The 14942-nt window shown below is 45.8% G+C and overlaps 1 protein-coding gene across 3 annotated transcripts in view; it reads right to left on the bottom strand.

The window, feature by feature from the left end:
- Window positions 1–14942, bottom strand: part of LOC126187520 (39S ribosomal protein L41, mitochondrial) — an 86704-nt gene that overhangs the window by 19598 nt on the left and 52164 nt on the right. For 2 of the 3 annotated variants that reach the window (XM_049928658.1, XM_049928657.1), the window contains exon 2: window positions 7871–7971. In XM_049928658.1, the coding sequence (XP_049784615.1) occupies window positions 7871–7971 (101 nt within the window). Of the gene's footprint in view, window positions 1–7838; window positions 7972–14942 lie in introns of all 3 variants that reach the window. The other variant, XM_049928656.1, reaches the window with a different exon arrangement.

Raw genomic sequence — 14942 nt, forward strand, 5'->3', positions numbered from 1 at the left:
AGCTAATACATTCAGGGGTACTGCACCATCTGGAGGAAGATACACATTGCAGACAGTTATTTCCAGCATTGTCCTTATTCTGACAGCCACAGCTTCAAGTGGGGTTTGAAGGGGCACATGTTCACGACAGACCAAGTTTAGGACATAAACGCAAACTCCATCTGACACTTGATTATAGTCGCTACGGTTCCTGTAATGTCCCTTATACCCGCAGAGTGCAGGGGTCTACATTGCTGTGAACTAGGTTTCCTGGAGGGCAATGCAGATAGCAGGTGTAAAGCTTAATAGTTGCCGTAGCTCAGCCAAGCAGTGGATAAAACCGCCGCAATTCCACTGGAGGATGACATCGTGAGACTGGGAAGGCATGGAACAGTCAATGAGGCAGTTTACGCCTCAGAGTCACCTGTTGCCACTGATTTATTGCCTGAGCAGTCTATATCCATTGTGTCTGAGGGTCTGGCGAGATCTAGGTCCTTAGCAGACGCCAAAATCTGAACCCCATCCTCAGCCGCAGAGCTTGTAGGTAGTGGTGGTGTGGGTGCCACCACGATATCCTTGGTCTTAGGGATTTTCTTTTTGGATTTCTCTCACTGCTCCTTGTGTTTCCCTGGCTGGGAAGACTTCACTGGCTCAGTCTACGGGACTGAGGATGAGTATGAAGCCACACGACCAGCTGCTTTTGGGATCTTCAGCCACTAGTGGGTGTCATCTCTCCCACTAGAAGAAACCTGGGAAGGGAGTGACCCAAGGAACACCTTCCCAGAGAGAGAAGCTGAAGACAACTTATGCTTCTCCAGCTTAGAAGTGGGGACGGACGTCCCCGATGGTTGGGAGGGGGGCTTGCTCCTGAAGTAGGTGGTGCAGGAGCAACAGGGAGGGAAATGCCCCCCACCATCAATGAGGCAGGTGTAGTCTTCCGGCTCTGAGGGGTGACCTGGGTTGGCGGAGCTGATGGTGCCAGAATTGTTGTAGTGGCGGCGTAAGACGATGTCATACGCACAGGGTGCAGGCGATCGAATTTTCTCTTAGCCTTGGTGTAGGTCAGTCTGTCCACGGTATTGTACTCCATGATTTTCCTTTCTTTCTGGAGAGTCCTACAGTCAAGCGAGCAAGGCGAATGGTGCTCTCCGCAGCTGACACAGATGGGAGGTGGGGCACATGGAGTATTGGGATGTGATGGGCATCCGCAATCTCGGCATGTGACGCTGGAAGTACAGTGGGAAGACGTGGCCGGACTTCCAGCACTTAAGGCACTGCATCAGGGGAGGGATATAGGGCTTTACATCACACTGGTACACCATCACCTTGACCTTCTCGGGTCATGTATCACCCTCAAAGGCCAAGATGAAGGCACCGGTGGCAACCTGATTATCCTTCGGACCCCGGTGGACACACCGGACGAAACGTACAACTCGCCATTCTAAATTGGTGCGCAGCTCATCGTCAGACTGCAAAAGAAGGTCTCTGTGAAATATGATACCCTGGACCATGTTTAAGTGATGGTTACAGAAATATCCCCCAGTTTGAGCTATTTTGATCAAGACTGACCCAGATCTCATTTTGGACAAGCCCTCCACCTCCCCGAACTTGTCCTCTAAATGCTCAACAAAAAACTGAGGCTTTATCATCATGAAACATTCCCCATCAGCTCTCAAACATACAAGGTACCGGGGCGAATATGATCTGCTGCAATCCTTAGCCTGATGTTCCTCCTCCCACAGTGTGGGCAGGGAGGGGAATGATTTGGGGTTGTACTTCTGTGCGTTGAATTGAGCTCGTTCTCACTTAGATACTGCTGGTGTTTCACCACCAGCAAGAGATGATGGACTACACTTCATTGCATGTCATCTGCCCTGATGCCACCCACTCTGACCAGGGGCCCTCCCCATGGGTGTCACCCAGCCGCAGCAAGAGCCACCTGGCAGGATGGCCGTTGCTGGGAGTCCTGATGCCCCAGGGGGATGGGCATCTACCCCTTGGCATACATGGGGAGTTAACAGCACAGGCATCAACAGAGCGATCCCTGTGTGGTCAGGGGGCTACAACCAACAGGGTACATAGCAGCCCCACCACAACAGACTGGCTACCATGCTGGATATCAGGTGCAAAGAAGTCCATGGTCATAGTCGACGTAGAAATCAGCACTGCATAGTGCATGGTGGAAAACGCACCCACGAGATGGAGAATGGGCAGGACTGCAATGTGATGATGAGAAAGTGGGCTAAAGATCTCAATGCACGATTAACACAATGCGTCTTGAAAGGTGCCCTTCCCCAATTGGCTTGCTGTTAGGTAAAATTTCGAAGAATGGAGGTCAGACCCTACAAGGGACCGTCACATACAGGCTGAAACGTGCGAAACTCCTTTTAGTCACCTCATACGACAGGCAGGAATACATCAGGCCTATTCTAACCCCCGGACCCACAGGGGGGGAGACACGGGGCACAGTCCCGGGAGTGCAGATGGAGATCCCAGCAGAGGGTAGTGAGATGCATGCCAACCGGCAATCCCACCTGTGGGCGGGTGTTAGGAGGCAGACATCCCTCAATGGCAAGGAGCACAGGGTACAGTGGATGCTCAGGGAATTGGTGAATGGCGACTGCATAAAAAACAAGGAGTTGGCTCTGTCGGATGTGCAGAGGGGGAATCCCTGCTTCTGTGAGGAGACTGTCAACAGGACTAGTGCAAAAGGCACCAATAGCCAGACGCATCCGACAATGATGGACAGGGTCAAACAGTTTCAAAGTGGAAGGAGCTGCTGAGCCATAAACCTGACTATCATAATCGAGTCTGGACAAGACCAGAGCACGGTAAAAATAAAGAAGAGTGGAACGGTCTGCACCCCAAGATGTGTGGGCCAGGAGGCGGAGGGCATTAAGCTTCTGCATGCATGTGGTCTTTAGGTGGCGAATGTGGGGAAGCCATGTCAGTTGTTATCTAAAAATAAGGACCAAGAAATGGGACCGTGCTACAACATCGAGCAGCTGGTTGCCTAAATAAAGTTCTGGGTCAGGGTGTACTGCGGGTCAACAACAAAAATACATACCCCACATTTTGGAGGGGGAAAACTGGAAGCCATGGGCAGTGGCCCATGCAGAGGGCTGTCGGATGATGCCTTGGAGCGGGCTCTCGGCAGACGCCACAGAGTGGGAGCTGCATCACACGCAAAAATCGAAAAATCGTCAACATACAATGCCGGGGTAACCAGAGGCCCAACAGAGGTCACAAGCCCATTTGTGGCAATGAGGAAGAGTGTGACACTTAGCAAAGAACCCTGTGAGATACCATTCTCCTGAATCTGAGGGGTGCTGAGTGAAGTGCCAACTCAAACCCGGAAGAGCTGGTTAGATAATAACTTGCGGATAAAAATCAGAAGGGGACCACAGAAGCCCCAGTCATGGTAGGTAACTAAAGTATGATGGTGCCAAGCCATGTCATACATCTTATGTAGGTCAAAGAAAACTGCAACGGGGTGCCGGCAGTAAGTAAAAGCCTTTTGGATGGCCGATTCCAATTGGAGTAAGTGGTCAGTTGGAGATCGCCCTGCCTGGAAGCCACACTGATACGGTGACAAAAGGCCCCGAGATTCAAGTACCCAACATAATCTGAAGTTGACCATCCATTTGAGCAGTTTACAAAGCACATTTGTCAGACTAATGGGGCAGTAGCTGTCTAGAGACATTGGGTTTTTCCCGGCCTTAAGGACGGGGATAACTATACTGTCTTGCCAATGTGACGGAAAAGCACCCGTGAGCCAGATGAAATCGAAGACTCTGAGGAGCTGTTGCCTCTGGGGAACATCGAAGTGTTGAATCATCTGATTGTTAAATGGAGTCTGGCCTTGTGGTTGTGTCTCGTGAAGAGCTAAGATCCTGCGCCAATTCCCGTTCAGTGAAAGGGCTTAACGTGGTGCAGGATGAAATGGAGGGGGGGGGGGGGGGGTGTCTGTTCTGCTGGAGAAAGGTAGGAGGATAGGAAGCAGACAATGATGCCATCACAAAGAGTGTCGCAAGGTGTTCCACGAGGACCAATGGATCAGTACACAGAGGTCCCTGGACGTTAAGACCCTGGACAGGTGTCTGTTACTGGTGGCCCAGAACGCTACAGAGCTTTGACCAAACCTGCAATAAAGAGGCATATGTCCCCAGGGAGGAAACATAGCGCTCCCAGCATTAGTTTTTACTCCGCTCAAAAAGGGAACGAGCCTTAGCACGAAGACGCTTAAAAGTGAGAAGGTTGATCTGGGCAGGGTGTCACTTAAATCGTTGCAGCGCCTGTCAGCGGTCCTGGACAGTGACTGCGGGTCCTTGGTCCAGCACGGTACTGGCCCATGATGAGGGGGCCTTGTGGATGGGGAGACAGCAGTGCCAGCAGCATGAAGAAGAGTGGCAGTGATGCCTTGCATGACTATATCAATGGAATTCAAGAGGGAGGTGTCAAAGTGGACTGCAGATATGTATAAAGGCCAATTTGCCCTGCAGAATGTCCAACATGGGGCTTGTCTGCCTGGCGGCAGCAGGGGAACGATGCTGTCATTGGAAAGTGGTCACTGTTACAAAGGTCATCATGGGATGACCAATTTAGGGAAGCCACGAGGGCAGGGGATGAGATTGTGAGATCGATAGCAGAGAAGGTGCCATGAGCGGCACTGTAGTGGGTAGGGGAACCATCGTTGAGGAGACACAAATCGAAGTCCGTGATAAGTTGATCGGTTAGGATACCCCGACCTGTTGATGTGACACCCACCCACAGTGGATAGTGGGCATTGAAATCCCCAAGGAGGAGAAACGGGGGCAGGAGTTGCTGGATTAAGGGATATAGTGCAACATAAGCAAGTTGCCTACCTGGAAGGAGGTAGACATTGCAAATGGTGATTGCCTGAGTCGTTTGCACTCTAACTGTTATCACTTCCAAGGTGGTACGTAGGGGATCCAGTCACTAAGGACATCGGAGTGAACCAAAGTGCAGACCCCACCAGATGTTATCCCAGGGCCAGCACAGTTCCGACAGAATTCTCAATAACCACATAAAGTTGGAGAGTGGTCATCACGGAAATGCGTTTCTTGGAAAAAGAGACAGAACGCAGAATAAGAGGAGAGAAGATGTTGCATTTCAGGTAGGTGATGATAGTATCTGTTGCAGTTCCACTGGATGAGAGTGTGGCATGAGTCCAAGGTAGGCATGAAGGAGCCGAGGAGGTCAGGTCACCGACAATGATGGGATGACATCCATACATAAGATGTCAGACTCAGGTTGTGAGGGGGGGAGTTGGATTTATGTTTCTTCTTCTTCTCTTTCCGATGTGGAGGACGGCAGGACACGGGGAGTACAGGCATCTCCAAGATCAGGAACCGAAAGAGAGTGGGCGACCTTGGGGATGCACAGATGGTACACCTTGAGGCCGAGTGGTGGTGAGAATCTTCTGGCCTGAGAAACACCACGTAGAGGTTTCCTGAGAGGGAGCCCGATCACCGGCAGATGCCGAAGAAGGGGGTTATTTGGCCAGGGAGGGGAGGCGAGGTCATGGGAACTGCAAGGGAGGTGGAGGGGTGAGAGGAGCGGGGCTGGGGCGAGGACGAGGGGGGGGGGGGAGGAGGAGGAGGAGGAGGAGGAGGAGGAGGAGGAAAGGAAGTAACAGAGGCAAAAGTTGGAGTCTCTCATACTTTTGGCGAGCCTCAGCATAAGACAAGCTATCCAGGGACTTGTATTCTTGTATCTTCTTTTCTCTCTTGTAAGCCAGGAAATCCAGCAATCAAGGGGAGAGGCGGTCAGCACAAGTGACACACACAGGTGGCGGAACACAAGGGCTTCCATCATGGACGGGGTGGCCACAGTCAGCACACACAGAGTCTGCCATAGAGCAGGAGAGTCTGCCATAGAGCAGGAAGACATATGCCCAAAATGCAAGCACTGCATAGGTGGAGGTTCAAAAGGTTCAAATGGCTCTGAGCACTATGGGACTTAACATCTGAGGTCATCAGTCCCCTAGAACTTAGAACTACTGAAACCTAACTAACCTAAGGACATCACACACATCCATGCCCGAGGCAGGATTCGAACCTGTGACCGTGGCGGTCGCACAGTTCCAGAATGAAGCGCCTAGAACCTCTCGGCCACAACGGCCGGCATACGTGGAGGGATGTATGGCTTTACATCACATCTGTAGCACATAGCCTTGGCCTTCTCTGGGAGTATATCCCTCTCAAAAGCCACAATGAAGGCACCAGTATTGGTGCGCTTGTCTCTGCGACCCTTCTGCACATGCCGAACAAAATGAACACCACGCCGCTCCAGATTAGCCCAGAGTTCCTCATCAGTTTGCAGGATGAGGTCCCTCTGAACAATGACTCCCTGGACTACATTCAGAGATTGGTGAGGAGTGATACACTGGGGCATTGCCAAGACAATCATAGGCACGAAGAGCTGCGGATTGGGTGGCAGAAGAAGCTTTGATCAACAGGGAGCCCGACCGCATCTTACTAATAGACTCCATTCCCCAAACTTGTCCTCGATATTTTCCGCGAAAAACAATGGCTTTGTGGTGGTGAATGCGTCCCCATCCGTCCTAGAACAGACGAGGTAACAGTGAAAGGGTTTCAGCCCAAGACAGCAAGCCTGACCGTCCTCCCATGGTGTAGCCAGGGAAGAGAAGCCTGCCAGGTCATACGAGGCAGCATTTAAGTATCCTTCACCATTTTGACAAGACGTCTGTGCGAGAACGGCCAGATTTTTGCAGCTTGATATTCTTCATGTGCCAAGCATCCGCCGATACCACCCACTCCGACCAGGGGCTCTCCCCATGGGCACCACCCAGTCACAGCAAGGGCCGTCTGGCACAGCGGCCGTTGCCGGGAGTTCCAATGCTCCAAGAAGGCAAGCAACCACACACTAGCATACACGGGGAGAGAACAGCTCAGGTATCAGTAGTGTGATCCCTGTGTTGTCAGGTGGCTCAGCCATATGAGTACATAACAGCCCCACCACACAGACTGGCTACACATGCTGGTGACCTAGCAGGGTGGAAGGGGGCTACAGTGGGGAAGGGAGAGGGGAGAGGAACCCACACCGTAAATGCTAGGGAGGGAGTTCTTCACCATATGGCTCACACTAAAAACAGGAAATTTTGAAGTGGAGGTCAAACCTTAAGTGGGGACCAAAACGCCAAAAGGGTGAAAGAACAGAGAAAAGGAACAAAATTCCAACCAATACAGGAAACCAGCGGAATAGCCAGGTTGACATAAATCAGAACACCAAGAGAGGGGAAGGAGCAGGGATATGGAGGGAGGGGGCAGGGAGAAGGAAATGCAGCTAGGGAAGGAAGAATGAGCTGCAATAGCTCGGGGCCCCGTGTGCGCCACACACAAACTCACGAAAGAACCATGAGCCCCTGAGGGAATCTGAAGAATATACTACAATTAGGAAGATCATGATACAAGCCAAAGAACACAGTCGTTATTCCTCATTCCAAATGCCTCCAACTCCATCACAACATATACACTAAACTTTTCATAAACTGCTTTCTTGGTTGTTTGAAAACTTATTCTTTTATTAATTTTTTAGGTCACCCATCTAGCAAGTGTCTTGTAGTATCATTTTAAAAATGTTAACTGGCCTGTTCTGCAACCTGTACACAGACAGTGCAGTTTTTTTGTACCTACTTAAGCATTTCAATGTTTTACATGGAACTATTTTAGAGACTGATTTTTAGCTGCACAGATCTATTTAACACAAAGAAAAAGACCGTGTGAGATCCAGGATTACAGTTTTCAGCAACTGACACAAACATTTTATGCGCATATAAAAAATGGATGATCATTGTAAAATTACACTATAATTACTTTGTTGCTCCCCTCATTTTGAACAACGTTACCTTGAAGTTGGTTAAATCTGGAACTATAAGTTCTGGAATCATTTCGGGCACCATAATAAATCTGTCGTCTTTCTTATATCCAATGGGGCGTACACCATAATCTGGAGGGGGAAAAAAAAAGAAAGATGGAATCATCACTTCAAAACAGCAAGTGAAACTAAGTAAAAGGTACACAGGAAAACAGTTTTCCACTCTGTTGGACAATGAGAACTTTATGAGATATTGTCAGGATAACCCAGAAAATTCTGGGGATCATTTCTTATTTGTATTTTAAAAGAGGACACAAAACCACTAGACTAAAAAGGTATGAAAGTCTTCATTCATGATTATAAACAGCAACCAACAAAAATTTTACATTAATGCAGACAATGTTTTGTTTACTATGAACTCTGTAAATCTCAACACACACACACACACACACACACACACACACACACACACACACACACACACACACACACCTAAAAAAGTATGTTTTACAAAACAGTATAGTCCACTATCCCTGAATTAATAAAGACAAAGAAAAGATTTTAATTTCAATTTCTTTCAGTCTATTACAAGCAATATTTTGAAGAGATTTAGTTGTGAGGTCAGTAAGTTGTTCCCGAGTTTGAGAGTATTGTGTGCTGAACCAGCTATAATTTAATTCATCCCAACCTTACCAATTAAACTCACTCAACCAAAGACCAATGTTGAACTCTGTCTGACTCAGTTCACTCCTCCATCCAACTGTGATACACCCCCACTGCCCCCAAATCACCCCGTTAACTTTCCAGAATTTCTGGACCTCGAATCTTGCCTCGCCATCATTCCCAAAATCCGCCAACATGCAAATTAACTCTACATCTGCTGAAAGAACTGCATTCCACCGCCTAAAAACTGATCCCAACCTTATAATCCTACCAGCTGACTAAGATTCCACCTGTCAGATACATCCACCAACAAACCCTGCCACTCCATTCCAGAAATCCAGCAGGATCTCCTGAAATGCTTCGGCACATAACAGAACTCTCTCCCTGGAGCCTCTCTCTCCAATCAACTCTAAACCCCCCCCCCCCCCCCCACACACACACACAAACACACACACTCCTACCTTCTACAGGCTTCCTAAAGTCCTTACCGTGCCTCCATAGACAGAATCTCTGCTCTCATAGACCAACACCTTCAGTCAGTTACCTGCAACCTACTCTACTATATAAAAGATACCAACCATTTTCTCCATCCACACTCTACAGCTCCTGTTCCTTTACCACATGATGCACTACTTGTCACTATTGATGCCACTTCCCTTTACACTAACATCCCAAATGCCCATAGCATTACCACTATTGAACATTACATCTACATCTTCATGGGTACTCTGCAAATCCCATTTAAGTGCCTGGCAGAGGGTTCATTGAACCACCTTCACAATTCTCTATTATTCCAATCTCGTGTAGTGCGTGAGAAGAATGAACACCTATATCTTTCCATATGAGCTCTGATTTCCTTTATTTTATCTTGGTGATCATTCCTCCCTATGTAAGTCGGTGTCAACAAAATATTTTCGCATTCAGAGGAGAAAGTTGGTGATTGGAATTTCGTGAGAATATTCCGTCGCAACAAAAAATGCCTTTCTTCTAATGATGTCCATCCCAAATTCTGTATCATTTCTGACACACTCTCTCCCATATTTCGCGATAATACAAAACGTGCTGCCTTTCTTTGAACTTTTTCGATGTACTCAGTCAGTCCTATCTGGTAAGGATCCCACACCACACAACAGTATTCTGAAAGTGGACGGACAAGCGTAGTGTAGGCAGTCTCCTTAGTAGGTCTGTTACATTTTCTAAGCGTCCTGCCAATAAAATGCAGTCTTCGGTTAGCCTTCCCCACAAGATTTTGTGTGTGTTCCTTTCAATTCAAATTGTTCGTAACTGTAATACCTAGGTATTTAGTTGAATTTACGGATATTAGATTAAACTGATTTATCGTGAAACTGAAGTTTAATGCGCTCCTTTTAGCACTCATGTGGATGACCTCACACTTTTCGTTATTTAAGGTCAACTGCCACTTTTCACACCATTCCAATATTTCTTCTAAATCGTTCTTCTGATGACTTTATTAGTCAATAAACGACAGCGTCATCTGCAAACAATCGAAGACGGCTGCTCAGATTGTCTTCCAAATCGTTTATACAGATAAGAAACAGCAAAGGGCCTATAACACTACCTTGGGGAACGCCAGAAATCACTTCTGTTTTACTCTATGACTTTCCGTCAATTACAACGAACTGAGACCTCTCTGACAGGAAATCACCTTTCCCAACACCTGATGGATTCCAGGCCTACAACCTCCTCCTTAGTCACCAGGACCAATTATATCCTCACCCACAATTAGTTCTTTTTAGAAGGCATTACCTACACACAAATGTAGGATATGGCTATGGGCACCTGCATAGCACCATCCTATGCCAACTTATTCATGGGTCCTCTGCAGGATCCTTCCTCAACACCCAAAATCGTGTTTCAGGTTGATGATGTCTTTGTGATCTAGATCGAGGATGAGGACACCCTATCCACACTCCTCCAGAACCTCAGCATCTTCTCCAATAGTTTCACCTGATCCTATTCAACTCAAGAAACCACCTTCCTTGTTGACCTCCACCTCAAAAATGGCTACATCAGTACCTCCATCCATATCAAAGCTACCAACCACCAGTTGCCACCAGCTGACACCCATCCCAGACCATGAAGTCCCTTCCATACAGCCTCGTCACCTGAGGCCTTCACATTTGTAGTGATGAGCGGTCCCTCTTGAAATATACCAAGTGTCTCACTGAGGCCTTCACAGACTATGATTACTGTCCTAACCTAGCACAAAAACAAATCTCATGTGCCTTATATGTCCAGTCACCCACCTCCTCCTCCTCCTAAATGCCCACCATTTCGCCACAGAGGACCATTTCCCTCATGAATCAATACCACCCAGGACTCAAGCAACTGAATCACATTCTCCATCAGGGTTTCAACTATCTCTCATCGTGCCCTCCCACAGTGCTATTCCACTGCCCAATATCCTTGTCCATCTGTACACAACCCCTTGCCTCATATCCCTGTAATAGACCTCGATGCAAGACCTATACCACACAGCCTCCCACCACCACCTACTTCAATCCAGTCACAAGTGTCACCTATCCCATCAAAGCAGGTCTACCTGTAAAACCAGTCACATTATCTTCGAGCTACGCTGCAACCACTCTGGGGCACGACAACCAACAAGCTGACTGTCCACATGAATGGCCACTGACAAATTGTGAGCAAGGAACAGCTGGACCACCCAGCTGCTGAGCACACTGGCCAACATGATATTCTTCATTTCAATCACTTCTTCACCGCTTGTGCCATATGGATCCTTCCCACAAATACCAGCTTTTTTGAATTGCGTAGGTGGGAAATCTCCTTGCAATATCTATTACGTTCCCGTAACCCCTCTTCGTCAGTCATTGTCCTTATCCATCTAGCCGCTTCCCTGTTCCCATTCCAGCTCTACACAGCCCTCTATTCCATCAATGCACACACAGTCTTTTTACTTCTCTCCTTTTCCACTAACTCCTGCCCCCCACCCCACCCTTGCCCTCCCCCTAACCTCCGGACAGCAACTAGCTGCCCTACCCTCTCTCGTCCCTGTATGTGCCCACAAACAGACAATCTACTGCCCCTCACCCCTACCCTCCTATCCTTTCCCCTCCACACCCCAGCCCCCTCCTTAACCTCGCCACCCAGTGGTCCTTTTGATTTCAAGTTCAAGATACATTGTTGGTTCTTTGTCAACTGTAATATCAAAGTTTTTCTTCAGTTTTTGCTGGAAATTTTTCATTTGATAGATGTCTTCTCCAAATAGAATCCTAGCCTCAATATGTACAATTTTCTTCTCAGTTTCCGATTTCAGTTGGCTGAATTGTTCATTCTTAAGAAACTCATTCAGTTTCTTGTTCCATTAAAAAGTAGCTCATTTCACACCATACAGTGCTTTTTTGAGCATGCAAATTTTCCCATGTGCCTTATATCCCTATGGAACTTCCACAAAAGTTTTTTTTTTCTTTTGGATCACCATTAAGATACGCTGTTTTGACATTAAATGTCATAATTATCGAATCATCTTGTGCAGGAAGTGCAAACAGGAATCTCAAGGAATTAGTTTGTACAAAAGAACTACACATGTCTTTAAAATACAGTTTTGATTTACTCTGTTGACATCCTCTTGCAGTTAGCCTAGATTTGTAGTTCATTTTCCTGTAATAATTTATTTCCCATGAGCAATTTCTTTATCCTTCAGAGTCCATGTCTCATTTGTCTTTGACGAGTCTCTCTCTCTTCATTACAATCTTTATCCAGTTTTCTTGTCTTCAACTTCAATGCAGTTCTTGTAAGTGAGCATCATGATCATCATATCTCTTTGGCAAATGTATTTAACATTTTTTTTTATATATTTTTTTATCTGCTTCTGGAGTTTCTCTTTTTCTTCTCCTGGATCTACTCTTCTTTACTCTTCTTCTTCAAAAATTTGGTCTTCTGCAGTTTCTGCAGATAGACTAAAAAAGAGGAAACCAAAGAAGAAATAATTCTTCTTTGGCTTCCTCTTTTTTGGTTTTCATACCGATGAGTAAACTCAACATCTTTTATTTTAGAAAATTTCCCAGTCTTAGGATGCCATATGACATAACCAATGTCTGTATATCTTACAAGAACATCTCTTTCACTCAATTTTTTTTTAAAAAAACTCAAGTTCTTTGAGAACAGCACAGCACCAAAAATAACTAATCTCGACAAATTTGGTCTTCTACTACAACACATTTACCCTGGAGTCACATCCTCTGCTGTAGTAGGACTTACGTTCATGTGAGAAGCTGCACCAAAACAGCATACCTTCACATTTTGTTTCCAATTTTTTAATCAAACAACATGGTTCTTACTTTGTTCATGGAAGTAAGATTTATTCTTTCTGTTTTACCATTAAGTTAAGGTAACTCTTTAATACTGCACTCAATCACTATACCTTTCTTTTTTGGGCCATTCTTTGAAGTTAGTACTTCTGTACCCTTCTCCAGCATTTTTTTGTCTTAAAACAAATAAGCTTCACTTTCACTTACATATTCCTTGATATGGTCTTTTGTTTCTTCTTTTGTGTGCAGAAGATAACCTTGACGAAATGTGTATAATCATCAAGACACATTAAAGAAAGTGAAACATACAAAACAGGAGGAGGAAGCTAGAAAAACTTTAAATGTTGGATGCAAGCACTGGGAAGGGTGTCATAAAGCCTCTCTTGAGGTGAGCTGGCCAATAACTGGTGTAACTGGCACTGCATATTGGCACTAGCACAGAGTTGATGTCTGATCTGGCCCCACAAGTTATATGAGGGGCAGATCAGGGGGATCTTGTTGGACACACACGTGCTGGGCGTAGACGAGCTCTACAATACTGGCGAATTAGAGATAGCACATGAGGATGCCAAATGTGCACGATTATCATTTTGCTATCAGATTTCACTTAATGATTACCAGCCATGACCTGAAGTTATAGCCGGTGGCTCCCCATGCCTTGACGTTAAGAGTAACATTACTGTGCCTCTCCAAAAAATTAGAGTCCTCCCCAGGTTGCCACCATATTCACCAATGGTCTTCTGAGGTAATGTAAAACTGCAATTCATCACTAACATAACACACTGTCATTCATCAGCGGTCAATGCTTCCCAGACACAGCATCACTCCAAACACAGCTGTTTTTGTGGTAAAGAGTCCATAGAGTATAACATAAGCTACAACTTTTTTTTTCCTTTTTTCTTTTTTTGAAACATCAATGTAATTTTTTTTGCGCATCATTTATTGATTCTTGGACAACATTTTTCACTTTTTTTTTAAAAAGAAATTCAATCATTAAGCCCCACCATTTGAGAAGTTTGAAGTTGCTATGTCCCAAATGAGGTGTTTCCATGACGGAAATCCAGCAGTCTGCAAATGTTATCTGAAATAAAAAAGCAATCAACTTTCTTAACCTATATAATATGGCCCATGGAGCAATAACACAGTTTTTTGAAATCTGAATAAATAATGTAATGGCTGACATTTGAAACAAGGATTCTGTTCTGTCATGTCCTTTGGTCACTTTTTTCAGTAATAAAATTTGCCCATTACTCCTTGTGGACATGCCCCATGAGTAATTCAGCCAAATTGAAGAAACATATCTTCATTAGTGTGCATGAAGTTCATACCATAAGTTTGAAATATGCTGTATCTCAAGTGGACAGAATAAATTGTGGACACACTAATGCACACTTCTTTCTGAAATTCAGCTGCATTACTCCTCATGCAGGTCCACAAGAAGTAATGGGATACCTTTTTATTTTAATTTATTTATTAGTTAGTGCAAAAAGAGAGACCAAAAACACATGACAAAACTATATCTTTGTTTCAAAGTCAGCCACTGTATTATTTTTTCAGAATTCAAAAAACTGTTTAATTATTCTGTGTGCAATACCCTATAGATTAAGAAAATAGTTTGTTTTTTGATTTCAGATAAGATTTACAGACTGCAGCATTTCCATAATGGACACACCTCATTTTGGACAAAGAAATTTTAACTCATCAGACTGAGGGGAGGAGGCTTAATGTTGAATGAGTGTCCACCTGATTAGCTGGGTGGTAACGTGCTCGCCTCCCGTGCAAGTGGGCCAGGGTTCAATTCCAGGACAGGTTGGAGATTTTCTCCGCTTGTGGACTGGGTGTCATGTTGTCCTATCATCATTTAATCCTCATCACCAGCACACAAGTTGCCCAATGTGAAGTCGACTGAAATAAGACTTGCAGTCGGCGCCTGAACTTCCCCAGATGGGGCCTCACGGCCAATGATGCCATATGCTCATTTTCATTGTTTTTTTCTTAAAAACATTGACCAAGAACCTATCAATAATACATAGCGGGTGCAAGTGTGAAGGAGCTAAAACGTGCTTGATGCAATATAAGACAATCGTCCCTTGTGGTGGTCAGAACCTTGACAATGAGTATGCCTGCCACCGTGATCCCATCTTTGGA

This window comes from Schistocerca cancellata, chromosome 5 (assembly GCF_023864275.1).
Source record: "Schistocerca cancellata isolate TAMUIC-IGC-003103 chromosome 5, iqSchCanc2.1, whole genome shotgun sequence".
Lineage (NCBI taxonomy): Eukaryota > Metazoa > Arthropoda > Insecta > Orthoptera > Acrididae > Schistocerca > Schistocerca cancellata.